Below are 19,662 nucleotides of genomic sequence, written 5' to 3' on the forward strand. Positions count from 1 at the left end.
AGTGTCCCTGGATTCAATTCCTGGTAGGAAAAAAAAGAAAAAGAAAAAGGTTGTAGAAGCAGCAGCATTACCTTCCACTATCCCTGGCACTTCTCTCTCAAATGGTTGGCACATGACTTGGCCACCCACATAACATACTCTCTATCATGAGATTTTCTACACATTTCGGATGTCATACTAGCGAAGCCCTCACTTAGGGCCAGCAACAAGTTCCTTCTGTTTTCACAACTGCAAAACAGTCCGATGGGTAGGGCCCATGGAGGCGTTCTCCCATAATGAAAATCTTTGTGAGGCAAAAGAAGCAACAATTCCACCCTCTCAGTGAATGACTACAAGGCAGGCTTTTAAAATGTGGCTCCTAGGAACAATGGTTAAGCAGGGAGTGAGGGAAGTTAAGAGTGACACTTACTTCTCAAATTTGACCCTTAATACTTCTATAAGCAAGAGTAAATATGGGTCCCATTTTCCTAGGGTTTTTAAATATTATCTCTATTAGCTCAAGGCAGTGTGCACAGATGAGAGCCCTCCAGAAAATTCCAGACTCCTTAGAATATAGTGGTGTCCCTCATCAGCAAGCCAGGTACCCCAAGTATTCCCATGAGCTCTCTCCAGTGGTTAGGAAAGATTGCCACCTGGGGGCCAAGGGGTGGGTACACCAGGAGCTTATCCCATGCCACCATGTCTGGTTGCTTTTGCATCTTCTCTGCTCTCTGAGCAAGCTGGATTTTGTGGTGGTAGAAGGACTTAAAGCCTGGCTCCTCAGCTTTTCCAAAAGATGAGCATGGGGAGGTGAGAGGGAGCCATGCTCACACCACACCTCCCCTTAGACCTGGACACTCCCTTTAGACCTCCTTGGGAAAACTCACCCCTCCCTTAGATGTGCCCCAGTTCTCAGGACTATACACTAATAACATGCCACCTTTCAACAGCAAGAACTGAGTCCCTCCATGAGAGGCCAATAGCTCTTGTCTGGACATCAGAAGACACTGTCTACATAGCCAGTAGCCACAGGGTTTTTAAAAATTACTATTATTGTCATCATTCACAAAGGTGTGGATGCATTTGTTTGTTTTTTACTTAATGATATACATGCAGAAAAGTACACAGGTGGACAATGTACTTGGCAATAGTTGTACAACAGGGTGAATGTGCTCACTGGCACATAATTTTACACTTAAAATGGTTCAAGGAATATATTTTATGTTTCCTACATTTTTTCTTATATTTCACTGCCATTTCTTAAAAGCATGCAGTTTGCTGAATTTTCACAAGTGGAGCATGCCTGTGTAACCAGCTCCCAGGTCAGGAATATTACCTGCCCCTCCTCCCCCACCGAAGACCTCCTCCTGTAGCCACAGGAATTTGTTTAAAATAGTAAACAGCTGCCATTTATTGAAGGCACCTTATGTGCAGGCCATGTGCTGAGCTACAAATGCTCTCATTTATTCTTCAGAACAACTGTCTGAGGTATGTGTTATCGTCATCCTGAGATATCTGAGGAGTAGGAGGCCCAGGTTAGGGAACTGCCCAAATGCAGAAAGCTACTAGGTGGCAAAGCCCAGGCTGGGAGGGAGGTGGAGGCCACATCCTGAGTACAAGGTCAGGTGTGACCCTGGAAGGACCCAGATACCCCCACCAAAGGCAACTCAACCACCCAAGTTTCATGAAGGTTTAGAAAGTTGGCTGAGAGGTGAAGAGGAGGGAATTTGGACTTAATTTCTTCTGGTTTCTGATTTTTTATTGTTAGTTTGATTCTCAGATGAATGCTTCTTGTCAAAATCTATTTACTTTAAATTCTGAAATACGTACCACTTCCCCTCCCCGGTTTATACAATATTCCCTAAATGGCAAGACTGATTACAAATGTAAAACTATTTGTAAATTTAAAAGGTAAGAACCAGGAGTAGCAGGAAGCACCAAGTTACACCCAGCTCTGCTGGCCAGGGGTTCTCCACAGTGCTCATGGATCTGCATCAAGTTACAAGGGCACTTGCAAAGTCAGTCCCTATCAAAGTCAAATTCATGACTTCTTCTTTGTTAAAATTTTTTTAAATTGTAGATGGACACAATACCTTTATTTTATTTGTTTATATTTATGTGGTGCTGGGGATTGAATCCAGTGCCTCACGCATGCTAGGCAAGCACTCTACCACTGAGCCCCAGCCCCAGCCCACGACTTCTTCTTTGTTAATCCAGAAAGGATCTACTATATCATCAAACTGAATTTTGGAGAAATATTTAAGGGGTGGCGGGAGAGTCCAGTCTGTATTTTGTGATTTTCATGCATGGCCTTTGATGTTTACAGAGGCCTGTTGGTCTCTGACCCTGTTCTCCTAGAAGAAACCATTACAAAGGTTTTCTCCCCTTAATGTTTTTCCCTTTTACTAGTGAAACTCCTCATCCTACATGCCATTTAAATGCCCTTTTGCAAGGTTATGGAAAAGAAAAATAAGGTTTGAGTCAAGGCTAATAACAGGGAAGAGAAAATCACGAAGGAAAAACAAAGCCCTGACTGAGGCAGCCGGAGCACTCCCCCTCTGCAGGCCTCCTGCCTCTGGCCCCTCCCTCACAGAAGAGGGACGGGAGGCTCCCTGGACAGCTGCCATACCTCCCACTCCCTAGCCCTGTCAAGAGGCAGAGACTGGAGGCCACACAGTTTGGAATGTTGTTTTTTGTTTTTTCATTTAGGGATTCTGCAATACTGGGGGTCGAACCCAGGGTCTCACTCACTCTAGGCAGGTGTTCTACCACTGAGCCACACTCCCAGCCCAGGTTTGTTTGACAATGCAGCGCCCACCATAGGATGGGTGTGTGCAGATGTGCCCAGAAGCAGAGGCACTGCTGCCCAGCATGGGCAGGGCACTTGACTGACCTGTTGTTAAAGCTCCGTGTGGTGTGTCGGGACATTATTGAACTTGAACCTATTTAGCAAAATACTTAAGTGCATCCATTTTATTCCCTTTTTTCACATTTCATGACCAGTGATATGCCCAGCGATATCTCAAAACAATGACTCTTTAAAATATGTATAATATTTTACACAGAGTGAAGTAGTGGTCATTGCCTAGGGCCTCTTTACCAGTGTTTTATGTAGTGATCAGAAGAAAACCTGGTTTAGAGCCACCCCGCCCAAACATTTGATAAAATTATTATGTCCTCTGAAAGCAAGATGGGGAATGACCAAATTTAGAAAGAATCCAGCATTTGTAATAAAAATACTCAACGGCTGGGCAGATCCCACTGACTGCTGTTGTCAAATACCAATTCCTGACTCCATCAGGGCTCCAAGGTACCTGGGCTCCCAGATCCTAGGACAAGTCCTGTTAGCATCTTTGGGGATTGGGGAATAGACTCTTTTAATAAATCCTTAAACCAGAGGAACTGGTGGGTTGTTATAAAAAGTTAGAAGCCAGCACCAGGTTTAAGTAATACATTTGAATCAAAACAATATAACCATTAAAGAATAGCTCACCAAGTGTGAATAAATTGAAAAAAAAAACTGAACTGTAAAAATAGTTTAAAGCAATGCAGCTTTAATAATGCCAGTTGCCCAAAATAACCCAATTAAAGAAATAAAAATACTGTGTGAGAGATCCTGTTCTCTTAAATCAAATGCAATTTGTGGAGTGTATTATTTATTTGTAGGTGAATTGTATTTATTCACATAACTCCTGATAGACATTACTGAATCTGTACCAGACCCTTTGGGCCCAATGTGAATAATCATGAAGCAAAAGTAATAAAAAATGTGAGGCTTATTTCATATACATTGAGTCTTGTCACCTCATGGTGGTGAAAGTGACCCTAATGGTCTAGAAACAGAGAAATCAAAGATGGTATCTTTCTTCTGAGTAACTGAAAGCCCTTGTGAGATTAATGGGGTCACATAAGGAAGTCATAAACCCTTCAGATATGGCTTTCAAATGAGCCAATAGTTGGATTCTAATCTATTCTAAACTATTTAGGTGCCTAGACCAAAATGAGATAGTTAATGCTGAATCTGAATTGGAAATTACTTCATTATTGCCAAATCACCTGAATAAGACTGGGCTTCTCCCAGAATTTGCAGTGAAATATATTGGCTTCCTGCACCCATTGACATTCCCACATGACCCTGATATTGATGCTAGCTTTTTTTCCCCTTAATTTAATACTATTAGAACTAACCTGATGAAAGTTGTGGTGTATTGAAAAATAAGCCTGTGCTACAAGCACTTAATTTTTTCCTCGCCATTTTGGAGCATTTCCCAGGTTGAAGAATGTGGGGGGGTGTTGGGGGGAGGCAGGGGCGGGGATGATGTTGTTTGTTTTTTGTGATGAAATGTCTCCATCTAGTGGAATTTCAGAGCAGTATACGTTGTCACTATATTAGAAGGAAGACTATCTCCAGAAGCCATTTCTTTATCCATCCAATATTGAAAGAAGAAAATAAATTTCTGCATATGTTCTTAGGTGATAGGCTTATAATGTATACATTCAAAGACAGGGATACATCACACAGAGAAGTTGCATGGTGTAGAGTCCACACACTTGGTAATAATCTCCAATTCTTCAGTTGGGCAGTGAGTTCACATATTCTTTGATATGTATAAAAATTTCATAATAAAAATCTGGACATGAGCTGGTTATAACGTTAAAGGAGTTTCTGATGTGAGAACCACACAATCTCCCTCTTTTGATTCATCTATGTGTTTAATAGGGTTTTAAAAGAGAGATTGAGAAACTAATTAAAAGATTCGTTTTAGAAATCCTTGGCAGCACCCTGGTTTTCCATGAGCTGTTCTATAATTTATGCAAACACTTTCCCACATCTGTACCTGGCTTGGCTTGTGCTTAGGGGTTCATCTTTAGAGAACACTGAAGGAAGACTCGGGTCTAATATGGAGGCTGGTTAGTTTCTACCTAAGTCAGTCTGGGGAAGATCTTTACCCCAGCTCAAAGCCAAAACACGTTCTTTCCTGAGAGCTTTGACACAAAGCCCAGCCAAAAGTTAAAAAAAAAAAAAAAAAAAAAAAGACCTACGATTTCTCCTGCTATCTTCAAGGACCAAAAAAAGATGAAGAGAAGGTGCTGGACCTCTGATGGTCAGTCTGAGAGGTCTGATGTACTCACAGGCAGTCATGTCCCCTTCTACCCTCACTTGCTTGACTGCGGGCTAGTGGGGGGACACTCTTCCAGTCCGAGATGCAGCCCACACACATGGCCTGTCACCCATGCATTGTTTATTCATTTTGCAGTACTAGGGATCGGATCCAGGGCCACTCTACCACTGGGCTACATGCCCAACCCTTTTTACTTTTTATTTTGAGACAGGGTATCACTCAGACACCCAGGCTGACCTCGAACTTGGGATCGTCCTACCTCAGCCTCCTGAGCTACTGTGATTACAGGCGTGGCCACACCCAGCTCACCTGCTGTTAATGGGAAGAGGCACACACTCCATCCCTGTTCTTAGTCTCCTGTAAACCTGTGTGAATTTAAGCATATGAACTTAAACTGTTTCATTTACTCAGTGACTCTAAGCTAATAGTAATGTCCTCTGAGAGCTCCTAGAATATCAGTTTGTTCCCCGCAACGGTGAGAAACAAACTGATATGACTAAAAATCTCACTCCCTAGAAGTATTGCACTTTGCCTGCATGTGCCCACGGCTGCGTCCAGCAGCCCTCACCCACCCAGGACCGTGAATATTTGATGGAATAACCTAAAACTGAAAATGCCTGGGGAAGACCTGTTCTATTGCAGTCTTGATCATTCTACGTGTAGAAAGATGCATCTCCTCATTTCCTAGAGGGTGGGCAAGACAGGTATCCAGAGCAAGCATGGAGCAGAGATGAGGCCTCCTCATAGTCTTCCCTCCCCACACCATCCGCAGCTGAAATGCTTTTCTAGAGTGGGCTGAGGCTGGGTTCCCTTCCCTCTCTCCAGCTGTGTCTCTTCACAGGCAAAATGTGCCCCCCAACACACACACAAAAGAGCCGTCTCATGACTAGATCCTACATTCATTTTTATTATATTTATTTTTCATTTTATTTATTTGTGTGTATGCCTGTGTGCTGGGGATTAACCCTAGGGCCTTGTGCACTCTAGACAAGCTGAGCTTCACCCCTACCCCTGAGCCCTGCTTTCTTAATTCACAAATAAGGCAGGAGAACACAGGTTTCCACCCATAAGTGATTGAGATGGTAAACTATCACACTTTCGAGGGTAGGAGCTATGTTGGAGTTTAGAGAAAAGGAGTGAGGCTGGAGAAAGCGGATGACACAAGGACTAGGTGATAGGCTTCTTACATCATCAGGTCTACCTGCAAAACGTTGAAATGGGCAACATATTCACTTCCCTCTTTTTTCTTCACAGGGAAGGAGATTGGTGGGAAGCCCGTTCCTTGACAACTGGAGAGACGGGGTACATTCCCAGCAACTATGTGGCTCCAGTTGACTCTATCCAGGCAGAAGAGTATGTTTTGGTTTTTGTTTTATTTCACTTAACTACTTGCTTTAAAGAGTTGCCAGAATAAAATGCCATTGACTTTGTGCAGGATGGAGAAGAATTTCACCACAGGGATTAAGCCTTGAGAGAACATGGTAATACTTTATGCCCTGGTTTTTGTCATAGCTACATAATACTTGTATTATCATTAACTTAATGTTTTCCTTTAAGCCTGCCCACTTTTTAGGTTACATCTATTTTGAAAGGAAACCTTATGTCTGTCCCCTAAATGAAAACCCACTATAACTCATAGATTTTTAAATAACCATAAAAATAGGACAAAATTCTAGCCACAGCATTTATTATTGCCAGTAATATATGTTGGCCTATAGTCTGCTTCCTGGGACAGGGAGAGACAAGGAATTATTAAAGATTAAACCAAGATTTTTTTTTTCTCCTCAATGTAATCAGAACTATTAAAAGAGTGCTGAAAAGATATACCTTCCATGCATCTCACATACAGTATGTCCCATAGCTTGGGAGGATGATGGATTTAAAATATTTCTTTCCTTTGACTGGGATCCCAATTGTTTTCACTGATAGTAATGACCAGTTATTGATAGTAAATGATGACAATTTTTGGCTTAAATAGTCCAACGGTAGCAGTTTAGCAAGATGGTCAGTAGGCTGAAGGTCAGTGGAAGGAGGGATGACTACTGTTCTTTCCTGACCTGTGGAGGTGAACAGGCAGTTGTGAAGGGGAGACCTGCCAGAGTGGCAGTGTGCCAACCATAGCTTCTGATCTGAAGGAAGGGAGGTGGGGCCATGATTGCTCACACAGGGAACTCAGCCTCCTCCCCAACACCTTGGGGACTTGCCTCACCAGAAAGGGAGTGGAGGAAAGTCAGTCACTGAGCCCAACCTTTGGCTCTGATATTTAATTTTGCCGTGGATTTGTTTAAGCACTGCAAGGAGGATTAAACTCTATACCCTAGCCAAATCCCCAATTGGATCGTTCTCTTGGCTTTAACTCCCTTGTATCTCTTCTACTAAGAAGATCTGTTTTGTTTTCCACTCTCAAATAGTCAGTGGTTCTGAGCTGGTTTTTTTTTTTTTTTTCTCCTAATAAGTGTGTTTCATCATCGGTGAACAAAGGTATTTGTATTGAATTTTGATTTTAGGGCAGATTTGCAAACATCTTTGTGTTCTTTCAGAATAAAAAGGACTACTGAAAGGTAGCGTTACTTTGATTTAACTGGGAACCTACTGGCTAAAGATTTAAGGTATATTTCTAATGGTCAGGTTTTTTTTAACATTTTGTTTTTAAAGAACAAATTTAGACAAAAAAAAAAGCTGTGGTTTTACATGTGCAATTAATTAGCATTATTTCAAAATACTACAGTTCAGGTGCAATCCATTGTTCTAACAAGTCCCTTTTGACCACTGTTTTACACACCATTTTAATTGGGTTATTGATAAAAACTCAGAAAGACATTTCTCAAAAATAATTGGTGTGTGATATTCTTCACACCAACTAGTGCTAGGTTAGGGATTGTCACCCACTTTGGTACCTCTGAAGTCACTGAGGAACTCACATGTGCTGTGTCTTATCTTCAGTGAAGCACTCTCATTCACAAAAGAATTTGACAATGAATATATAATAGCTATGTTCACGTATAATGAGCTGAAACTTCATTTTAAAAACTGGGTCCTTTTACAGTCAAATATTCGAAAAGTTATTCCTACGCACGGATTCCCGTGGAATGCTCCAGAATTCTCCCTTGGGTTCTTGAAGCACCCGCCACTATTTCAGCACCTAGCGCTGACATGTGAACTAATTGCCAGGCAGCGCGAGGGCTTGCGAGTCCTGGGAGAAGAGAGAAGACAAGAAACTGAGGTCCTGACGTGCCTTGAGGTGGTGCCTCCTAAAGTGGCACAGAAGTGTCATTAATTGGTTCCCAGGGAGTATTAAAATGTCTACGTCACCAAGTCATCTTTAAGGACATGCTCCCTGTGCAGTCACTGTCCCTGCAGCTGTGCCAAAGGGGAGCTGTGCAGATCACAGACCAGATGTTCCGTGGACTCCTTCTTTCTACTTATCCAAGTCCTCACACCTGCTTTATAGGAAGAGAAAAACAAAATGAGTGTCCAAGGGCAGCAGTCATCTTAAATCAGGGGCAGACTTAACAATTTTTTTCGGAGTTCCTGTAGGTAGGAAGTTACTGGAAGTATCATACATTTTTATTCTTTATTCTTTCAAAGTGACTTTCTTAAAAAAATAAAATAAAACCAAGCTTGATTAATAATCTTTCTATACACCAAGTCTGTGTTTTGTTATTTCCCAGGAGTTGTAATTATGCTCCAAAATCAAGGGTCTCATAACTGAGCGTGGGAAGCATCTCCTGCAGTTGCCATTTCAAAGCAAGGTCTTAGATTTCTCTTTCCATGCACCCAGGTGGCAGTTTTAACACAAGCCAGTTCCTGTCATCCTGGCGGGAAGGAAAACAAGTCACAATTCACAGCTGACTTTTTGAGAGTGAAAGAGATGGAGTAGAGATAGAATCAGGAATAGATTAAAAGAGAACTTCATAAAGCTAGAAAAATATATTATGGGGAAAGGCTAAGGGTATAATTGCAGGTGAGGAGCTTCATAGGGAAATAAAGACCACACTGTCCATCTTGTAGATGACCATCATTAAGTATGTTCTCTCCTTTGATTTCACTTAAAGGTGGTACTTTGGAAAACTTGGCCGAAAAGATGCTGAGCGACAGCTTTTGTCCTTTGGAAACCCAAGAGGTACCTTTCTTATCCGCGAGAGCGAAACCACCAAAGGTAAGATAACAAGTTGAAGAAGTTGGCTTGTCCTTCAAATCTGCAGATTAGTCAGAGGGGATGAAAGGCTTATCTCTAATGTACAAGGATTTTTAAAATGGCACAGATCCTCCCTGCCTTGTGAATGGAGTCCTGCTTTCAGTTTTTCCTCTAGGCCCTAGAGCTGCAGACCGCTCCAAAAGAACTACAGAGGATCAGAATCAAGACTTCCTCCTGAAAGCAGGTGCTGGGCAGCTTTCTTGCTCCAGGCCCACAGATCACAGGGTTTCAGAAGTTTTTTAGAATTATGATTTTTTTTTCCTCAGGTGCCAGTCATACAAGTTGTTTTTGACCTCTTCGTGGTTTTTTTTTTTTTTTTGCTTTTAATTTTTGTTATTTTTGTTTTTGTTTTTTAATAACTGAGGACTTCTCTTCCTTTTTATTATTTATCAACTCATTAGAACCCATAAGAGGAGATAGGTCAAGGGGGAAAAAAGTAGTGGCCTTCAGGTTTGGTCTTTTGGATACTGCTTATCTGTTCCTGTCAACTGCTGTGAAGCAGAACTTTGAAGCTCACTTCTAGAGAAACAGCCCTTCAATTTGTTTTATGCAGACTTTCCCTATCTTCTACCATACCTCATAGGAGAGGATCCCTGGGATGCAGGCTCGGCTGGGAGTCCTTGTTCTTCTCTTGATCTTGCCTAAGGGGTCTGCTCGGTATGAAACTACATACCAAATAGAGTATGTTAGAAAAGTATCCAGGAAGCTTCCAGGCTCCAGGGCAGAATCATTTTATTTGTTAGTATCTTTTGACATTTGCAGGACACCAAAAGTTGTCTTTCTCCTGTTACTTAGTGGAGATGTCATGTGTATGGATATATATGTATGTTCCCTTAATAACTATTAATTGCAATAGTCAAGTAAAAGAGACCTAAAAAAAAAAAAAAACAAACTAGTACTCAAAATGATTGGCACTGCTAACGCTTTGCACATTTGCCAGGTGCCTATTCACTTTCTATCCGTGATTGGGATGATATGAAAGGAGACCATGTCAAACATTATAAAATTCGCAAACTTGACAATGGCGGGTATTACATCACCACCCGGGCCCAGTTTGAAACACTTCAGCAGCTTGTACAACATTACTCAGGTAACTTTGATTCTAACTACCTACTAACCATTCAGGAGCTAAGGGAGTGGGAGGTGCAGAGCTCAAAGGGAGAGTGGGAGAGGGGAAAGGAATGACAACCATATACAAAGTCACTGGTAGAGCCAGTTTTCCTCCCCAACCCCTTACAGGAGGGTTTCTGAGTGGCTCTGGGGTTGTCATCCTTGAGCTGTTATTATGATTGCGTGTGGCTGTCAGTAGATTCTGTAATGTTCTAATTCCCCAAGTAGAAGTAGTAGGTTAAATCTTAAAAGTTGTCTGTGTGTTCAACTTCATTTTCAAATTCTTGCAAGTTACCTTTTCCCATTCCCTCTATTATGGAACTTAGAACTATGAAAAGAAGAGGGCGTGGTGGCTGGGAGGGTACTTTTATGGGGACTACAGCAGGGAGCATTGGGTTCCTGCTGTCATTTTACACTCAGAACTGCTGTGGGACACCTGCACATAAATTCCGTACTCCTGATGGGGTAACTAGGTTTGTACTTACGTGACCCACAGTTCTTAGACCTATTACATCCACTGCATTGAACTTTTCAAAATTACATTAGTCTCTGTCCTAATACCCAAGTGTCATCATTATTTTGTTCTTCCTTATTTATTGTTCTTTCTTAATTATTAGGTGTATTTAGGTGTGCAGCTTGTGCATTTTATTCAAGAATGTGGCTTTTATGTGCAATTGTTAAAATGCTTTCTTCCCTTGGTTTGTGAGTGATCCCACCATTTTGTACATTCACCTGATATAGATATAGGTATACAAGTACAGGTCTCTATCTACACATCTCTATGTGCACCTCTCTACATTTCATTGAGCCCTGGAGTTTTTTATGTGACCCATGTATGCATTTTGTATCGTTCTTCACAACAATGACATGATTCCAGAACAGTATGATTTGACCTCTGCTGTTGCTCTATGCACATTCATTGAAAAGTACATTTCTTAGCATGAAATAACAATCTTTTGAAAATGACTGTAAGAAATATCTATATATTGATCCTGGTCACTAATGAGAAATTTAAAAAATTCACAACACCTGGAGTACTAGTTGATTCAGGCCTCGGCTAACTTGGTTTATGTGGATTCTAATGAAATATTTGAGAGAAATGGAGCAGAATATCTCCCTGAGCTTAAGTGATATACTCAAAATGCCTGCATGTTGTAAGGATTTCAAATGTTGAAATATATTTCATTACAGCGAAACATCAGCAGGATCCCTAGGGTTTGGATCATTTGAAAATACTGTATTGGAAAGGGCACCTTAATAATATCATAAAGCTGGAAGGAGAGAAGGGATATGAAGAACAATAGACATTTTTTAATCTCAGGGAAAAAAATCCATCTCAAGTTAGATTTGTTTTTATATTGGCTTTTCTTCTCCTTCCTCTTCACACATAAAATGCCTTCGAAATATTGACACATAAATAATTTCCTGCCTAAATATCTCAGAACCTGATTCCATCAAAAAGAAAGGAGTAGAAAGTTACAGTTAGATTTCAGAGAAAAATCAACACCATGTTTGCTTTTCCTGGATCTGAGAGGCTTCCAGGGGATGGGAGGGGCTCTGTACAGTTCTTGTCCTTCCCCAAGTTCTTATTCTGTGCTGCCTCGTCTCACCTGACTGATTTTTAACACGGTGTTTTGTCACTTTCCCCTCAACATTGCTAGATCCTAAAAGGTATTTTCTTTTTAAAAAGAAAGAAGGGAGGAAAGAGCTCCCAGTAACATCTGAGTGATATAGCTGAGTGTTTTCCTCCTCTTTCACATCATTCAGTTTCTGTGAATGTTAGTTTTTCCATTCTTTCTCCTTTCAATCCATACTCCTAACTTATACAGAGAAGACTGTTATAAAAGTTTTAAAAAAATAAAAAAAACAGCATAGAAGCAGTGCAAGTATATTTGACTGGTAGAATGGAGTCTGAAATCTCTGGACATGTGGCATCCTTTCCTCTGCCAGGGGCAGCCTTCAGCCTTGCTAGATCCTCTATGGGAGGATCTCATACTGAAGTTAAGATTTTAAATGTACTCGTACCAGAGAGCCCTCCAGTCCCCTAGGTAATCTAGATACTAGTGAGGGAAATAGATGGTCATGCCAACATTCGTTAGTCTAAATGTCCTCTTTGAAATCAGGGAGAGGATTTTCAGGATCCCAGAAGACATGTTATGAGCACTTTAGGCTGACAGTGATTTTCTTACTTGTGAGTACAGAGACCAAAACAGTTTGTCTCTATCTCTATATAGACTATATCACACCTGGGGGCACGGAATAGTTCAAATTTAGTATGTCGCCTGTCCTATCTGCAATGAGAATGATTCACGGTGTGGCTTTGGATCCTCCAAGGTGTGTGCCGTTCTGTGCTGAGCAGCCCTGTCCAAGCTCCCCTGGGCGACAGCAAGTGTGGGTTTGCATCTGTGCGTGTTGTTGTTACATGTGTTCTGCTCTTCTCTCCCACTCTGCCGCTGCCCCTGCTCCTGCATCAGAGAGAGCCGCAGGTCTCTGCTGCCGCCTAGTAGTTCCTTGTCACAAAGGGATGCCAAGGCTTACTGATCTGTCTGTCAAAACCAAAGATGTCTGGGAAATCCCTCGAGAATCCCTGCAGTTGATCAAGAGACTGGGAAATGGGCAGTTTGGGGAAGTATGGATGGGTATGCTGAGATTCAATTACTCTCTTATTAGCTTCCTCGTTTGGGAAATCCCAAACCGCAAAGATGGAAGGTGAGAATAAAGACTTTGTGACAAGAAAGAATTACTCTTCATAAGAAATCCTTTTTTTATTTATTTTAACTTCAAGATTCTGGAATTTCTAGAAAAGAGACAATAAATGGGCGAGGCTGACAGATGGCTCAATTGGTGCTATAAGAGCACCAATATAAGATGAACTTCAGTTCATAAACCAATAAACAGTAGAGGAAATGTTCCAGCCTGCATAAAATGTCTTGCCCTTCATTTCCAGCTGCAAATATTTGTTGAATGTCGCCCTAAAGGGCAAGTCACCTTCCATCTTTCCTAGTGCATGCATGATTATGGATTATAAGGACTGTGTTTTCTTTATTAATTCCCTTTCCTGTAGAGAAAGCTGATGGTTTGTGTTTTAACTTAACTGTGATTTCATCGAGTTGTGCCCCACAAACTTCTGGATTGGCTAAAGATGCTTGGGAAGTTGCACGTGACACCTTGTTTCTGGATACGAAGCTGGGTCAGGGGTGTTTCGCAGAAGTATGGCTTGGTAAGGCAGAGGGTGCATTTTGTTTTGGCTGTATCTCAAGCCATTGAAAAGACAGTGTTGAACAAAAACGTATATATAGTCACTGGGACAGTGACAACATGAATAACTAGATGGACACAGGCCATCCTGATTTTCAGGACATGATGATGATACCTTGCAGTTCTCACCTGTTCTACTTCTTGTGGTTAAACACCTGCAGAACAGGAAACCAACACACTGTAAATGTGGTGGTTTTCTAAAAAATGGAAAGGTAAGATTATACATATGGCTATAAAGGAAGAATTTTTTTTTTTTTTCACTTACAAGGCCTGAGTTTGATTCCTGGCGAGCTGACTAAAACAAACAAGGGGCTTATTTAACATCTTTGAGCCTAAGTTTTCTCATCTGTAAAATCAGAGTGATATCTACTACATGTGTATGATTGTTGGAAGTATTACCTGGAGCAATATGTTTAAAATCCCTTGCAGATAGTATGTGTTCAGTAGACATGCCTACTTCTGTTTGGTTGCCACTGATTAAGCCAAATGCACTGGACCCTAGAAATTGCTTTTATAATTCCTTTGGGTCAGTTGCAGTTTTGCTTATCCTGTACTTACACCTCATCCAAAAATGACTATAGGTAAAACACGATTAAAGATTAGAGAATCCTTCTTCCTCCTTCCTTAGAGTCTGTTAAAAATGATATAAATAGATACCTGTGGCTATGTACAATTCAGGTCTTTTTAATCTGCATTTTAAAAGTCAATGCATCCAGGCTTGGTGGTACACACCTGTCATCCCAGTGACTTGGGAAGCTAAGACAGGAAGATAAAAAAGGGCTGAGGATGTGGCTTCGTAGTTGAGCGCCCCGGCTTCAATCCCTACTACCGCCTCGCAAAAAAAAAAAAAAAAAAGTTAATGTAGATAAAACAAGACTTGGCAAATAGTAAGTACTATACAGATATACATACTTGGATAGACAGATGAATAGTAGAAATACGCTCGGACATACACAGATGTGTGTTTCTATTATCCATCCATATATCCCTCTCCCAAGTCACTAGGAACCCTTATTATTGTATCCATCTCTCTCTGGACTCTATCTTAACTATTCTAAGACAAATTTATATGATCTTCTCCCTTATATACCCAATTCACAATTGGAGTTATGGGTCCTAATTGGATCCTATAAGAAAATTTATTTTTAAATTTTATAATTATCAACAATAAATCAGTACTCAGACCACTAAGATTTTCTTGCCCATGAAACATAAAACAGCATGTCATCATAATTGGAATGGATGCATCTGTAGTTTCCCAGGTGTTATTAGAGAGGAAGATCTCACTTTACTTAAATTTAGGGGTGCTAGCATGTAAATCTCAAAGATCACTTACAAATTGTCAAGTTTTCCATTAATACTTACTGGTAAATATTTTATGAGATTTTTTTAAGTCTCATGTTATAATTATATGAACCATGTTTATAACCGGATAAGGAGAATTGTCCCAATTTACAGAATTCTTAGATCCTAAAGTCATAGATTAAATACAAAAATAAATCTTAATATAAACCTGTCTTTCCAATAGAGAATAGCAATCTAAATTAGCAGATTTTTCTTTTCCCTTTATAAAATTACCCTTCAAAGCCTTAGGACTAACAATGGAATACACATAAAACCCAGCATTTTGTTTTATTTTTTAATTTGGGAGCTGAAAGACACTCAAAAGATAATCCAGTTCCATACTTGTGTTTTACAGATGAGGTAACGGATCTCAATCATAAACCAGGCCTTGGATCAGCTAGTTTTTAACATGGGAAGCTTAAGTATTTCTGTTCCTTGTTAGCTGCTGTTTAAGTTCCCTAGTCTTCTGGATAGAAACCATCATTCTTGTTGTGGCTGACCATCAGTATACCTGAGGAATTTGTCTTACCTGAGAAAGTATTGGCAAGGAGACCTTCAGCTCCTTGCCAATGCTTTTGTGCATGCTTGGCTCCGTAGTTCCAGGACTCAGTCAAGTAGCTCATCCATTGCAGACAGTCAAAAGTCCATCTCAAGTCAGTTTCCAAGCACCCTCAGTGTGTTACCACATTTTTTTAATGGCGCACCCATAAAATGGAACTTAACCAGATTTTTTTAACCATGTTTCTCTATGAACTCAAGGATGGCTATTGGATGGCTAGACCTGTTTTAAACCCTGGACTTTTATCACTGTAAACAAGAGTCCAGAGCTTTGGTATATATTTGTAATCATAGGCCCAAGTGAAAAAAAAGTAAATACTATGCAACAAAATAGAAAAAAATAAATTAATAATTTAATATATCCATCGCCATTAAAAAAAAAACTCATTTCTTTGTTAAAATACTTGACTGAATCCTTGCAATTGACTTTATCACAAAAACAATGAGGTTTTTTTAAAAAACTTAAAATCTAACTTTATGCATGTAGCTATTAGTCAAAAACTCTGTTTTGTTTTTTTTTTTTTCTTTTTTGCCATCAGAAGAGGATTTTGAATTTGACTTAATATTGTGGGATGTTTGTAGGTACCTGGAATGGAAACACAAAAGTAGCCATAAAGACTCTTAAACCAGGCACAATGTCCCCTGAATCATTCCTTGAGGAAGCGCAGATCATGAAGAAGTTGAAGCATGACAAGTTGGTCCAGCTGTACGCCGTGGTGTCTGAAGAACCCATCTACATCGTCACCGAGTATATGAATAAAGGTCGGCAACGCTTCTCCAGCTCCCAGTTACTTCTAGGGGCTGTCTTAAGAGAGGAAAATGGATCTGCCTTTTTTTGTTTTTTTCCCTGATTTTTGCATGATCTAGTATTCTGGCCAGGAAACACAAGTTGTGTGCTTAAAATATTCTTAAAACCGACTAACCTTGAGTTTGCCCCCAAATCTTTGTGAAATGCAGTGCCTTTTGTGTGTTGCACATGTCAGTAATTGAAGTTCTTCTCCATAATTAAAGCATTCACTTTAATATCAGGAGTGATGTAGAGACTATGATAATTTACAGTGATTTTTGCATGCAGCAGCTTCTGTTAAATTTCCTTTTTGTAGGTCTAAACGATAAATATCTTATCTGGGGATGGGGATATAGCTCAATTGGTAGAGTGCTTGCCTCACAAGCATAAGGATCTGGATTTGATCCCCAGCATCACACACACCCCCAAAAACTAGAAATCGTATCTGGGCTAAGTTTAATTTCCACCATTTCAACATCTTTTTCCCCCCAGTTCTCCACTTAAATAACAGATGAAGAAATGGCATGTATTTTATTCCCCCTCTTTCTCCATAACCCCCCCATTTTGTGTGTGTGTGTGTGTGTGTGTGTGTGTGTGTGTGTGTGTCTTTATAATCAAACCAGCATTGTTGGGGATAAGGCCAGAGATCACTTTGTTTTGGAAAAACAGATGAATCAAACAAGAAACAGCCATAAAAGGCTATGCATTATACAACAGAGGACACCAGTGTAATTTTTCTCTTCCACGTAGTTTCTTTTAAAATATAATTGGAATTTTTTCCTGGCAGATTGTTTGTCCTTTGTATCCAGGGTTATTTTGTAAATAACTTTGTGATTAAAGCATTAAAAAAAATCACTGATGGCCATCATGAGCTGTAGCTTCTGCAAATGATTATTTCTGCCTTAGTGTTAATTCTGGGCTTCCCCAGGCTGGGTTACAATAGCAGCTCTGAAGCGCCAGCTATTTTGTTTCAGATGTCTGCTTTAAGGCTTGGCCAGCTGTGATCTCACTAGGCGGAGCTACCTGCTCCACCCATGTTCCTCATATATTCTTTTCTGGATTTAAAATCTATACATAAGATAGGCCAGTGAATCTCAGCATAGGTTTTTAGGCCCAGAGTTCAGAATTTCTGATTTGCTACATCTGGGACAGGTCCTAAGAATTTGCATTTCTAGCAAGTTTTCCTGGTGATGCCATTGCTGCTGGTCCCAGGACCATAGTTTTAGACTTCTCAGCTGGACTGCATTTCCCCCACATCACTCTTTTGTGCAGAGCTGATTGGTGTATGAGCATGCAGGGATACAGTTCCTCATGTATCCCTCTTTGTGACATTAAGGGAGATTGAGTTCCCTTTCTTCTGGCTTTATCACATTTTTGTTGCCTTAGAAATCAAATCATTGCTGTTTGTTTTTAAAAGGTAAAACCTGCTTCTCAATGCATAGAATTTTTTCCACCCTAGTTTATATATATATATATATATATATATATAACTTTTTTTCCCTTGAGGGCATCATTCTAATCAACTTCCATTTACTTACAGTAAAACCAAATACAGCCCTCCATCAAGAACTCTGTCTTTCAGTGTAAACTGAAATGGTTTTATGTTTTGTTCATAGGAAGTTTACTTGATTTCTTAAAAGATGGTGAAGGAAGAGCTCTGAAATTACCAAATCTTGTGGACATGGCAGCACAGGTAGGCCCAGGGGACTTGGTTCTTGTGGTGGATGTAGCGACGTGTAAGCACATTGCATTGTGGTGTAACTCACGTGCCTCTTCCTGGGTTCCACAGGTTGCTGCAGGAATGGCTTACATTGAGCGCATGAATTATATCCACAGAGATCTGCGGTCAGCAAACATTCTAGTAGGGAATGGACTAATTTGCAAGATTGCTGACTTTGGATTGGCCCGGTTGATTGAAGACAACGAGTACACAGCGAGACAAGGTGGGCATTCAGATGACAGTGGCTTCCTGATTGCAACTTTACAAACACTCACTTCCTGCACAACCCTTCCTTTTTACCATCCTTTCCTGCAAAACATATTTGAAAGGTCATCATCAAACTGGATTTTTTTTCTCTTTGATCTGGCAGGAATTTGATAGCTCTGCTGGTGGGAGATTGCAGTGGGTTCAGTAGATGGATGAGATATTGCTTTTCAGTCAGTAGATGTCCACTCCTTTGGTCTTCCTGGTTCATGCCACCATCCTCACAGCATCCAAGTCCAGGAGACTGTGCTTTCTGAGAAAGAGGGCTATGGGAAGCCAAGGGGTCAGTCAAGTTATAGCTCATTCCTCAACCGATCTAAATCTGAGCAGAAAACAGGAAGTATACTCAAAGTGGAGAACTTAATAAAATTGTGTCTTTTAAAAAGGAAAAGGAAGGATTTAGGAAAACCAACAAGGTCTGGTGAGGTGCCTTGGAGCTAGTAACAGCAGCAGAGCCAGGGCCTGAGAAGCAAGAGGCAGGGAGTGGCAGCAGAGGTCAGAGAGAGAGAGCCTCCTGGTAGAGAGGTAGCAGGGATACTAGGGCATTAATACCAGCTTCAGGTCCCCTGCAGGCCCAGGCAGAAGCCAGAGGTCAAAGGAGCTTAGTCCTGAATCCTTATGGAGCAAGGGTGGAAAGGAGGGCTGGAGGGACTATGGAAGGTAACATCATAGTCCCTCAAAAAGCCCCATCTTCTTTCATCATTTGCCTCCCCTGCCCCCTGCAAAAATTCATGGAAATCAACCTTTAAGCAAAATACATCCCAAACCAGCAGCCACATCAGTGGGGCAGCATTTCAGGTGCTATTGGAGCACCAGATGCCAGGAAGGAGATCCCAGGGATATTTTCTGTTGTCCCAATTTTCACCTAAGCACACACCAGGAAAATGTGTGGACAATTTGCAATCAGATGAAGGCTCCTGTGTAGATGATCATGCTTGTAACTGGGGAAGGGGCAGCTTGCATTGCCATCGTTAGCCAAAGCCTGGTCATTCTGTGCAAGGCTGGGCAATGCCTGGAATATGTTATACTAAGGTGATGCTTTCTGCTGAATTTCATAGTTCTTCCTTTCCTTCTTCTCCTTCTGGTTTTTTTTTTTTTTTTTTTTTTTTGGTCCTGGGGATTGAACTCAGGGGCACTTAGCCACTGAGCCACATCCCCAGCAATTTTTTTTATTATTATTATTGTTATTTAGAGACAAGATCTCACTGAGCCTTGCTATATTGCTGAAGCTGGCTTCAAATTCACAATCCTCCTGCCTCAGTCTCCTGAGCTGTTGGGATTGCAGGTGTGCACGACCGCACCCTGCTTCCTTTTGATTCTT

The 19,662-nt window shown here is 40.8% G+C and overlaps 1 protein-coding gene across 2 annotated transcripts in view; it reads left to right on the forward strand.

The window, feature by feature from the left end:
* Positions 1–19,662, forward strand: part of Fyn (FYN proto-oncogene, Src family tyrosine kinase) — a 202,953-nt gene that overhangs the window by 151,957 nt on the left and 31,334 nt on the right. The window contains exons 6-12 of one of the 2 annotated variants that reach the window (XM_026395068.2): positions 6,357–6,455; positions 9,158–9,261; positions 10,241–10,390; positions 12,885–13,049; positions 16,153–16,332; positions 17,974–18,050; positions 18,147–18,300. In XM_026395068.2, the coding sequence (XP_026250853.1) occupies positions 6,357–6,455; positions 9,158–9,261; positions 10,241–10,390; positions 12,885–13,049; positions 16,153–16,332; positions 17,974–18,050; positions 18,147–18,300 (929 nt within the window). Of the gene's footprint in view, positions 1–6,356; positions 6,456–9,157; positions 9,262–10,240; positions 10,391–12,884; positions 13,050–13,474; positions 13,631–16,152; positions 16,333–17,973; positions 18,051–18,146; positions 18,301–19,662 lie in introns of both variants that reach the window. The other variant, XM_026395069.2, reaches the window with a different exon arrangement.

This window comes from Urocitellus parryii, chromosome 8 (genome assembly GCF_045843805.1).
Source record: "Urocitellus parryii isolate mUroPar1 chromosome 8, mUroPar1.hap1, whole genome shotgun sequence".
Taxonomy (NCBI): domain Eukaryota; kingdom Metazoa; phylum Chordata; class Mammalia; order Rodentia; family Sciuridae; genus Urocitellus; species Urocitellus parryii.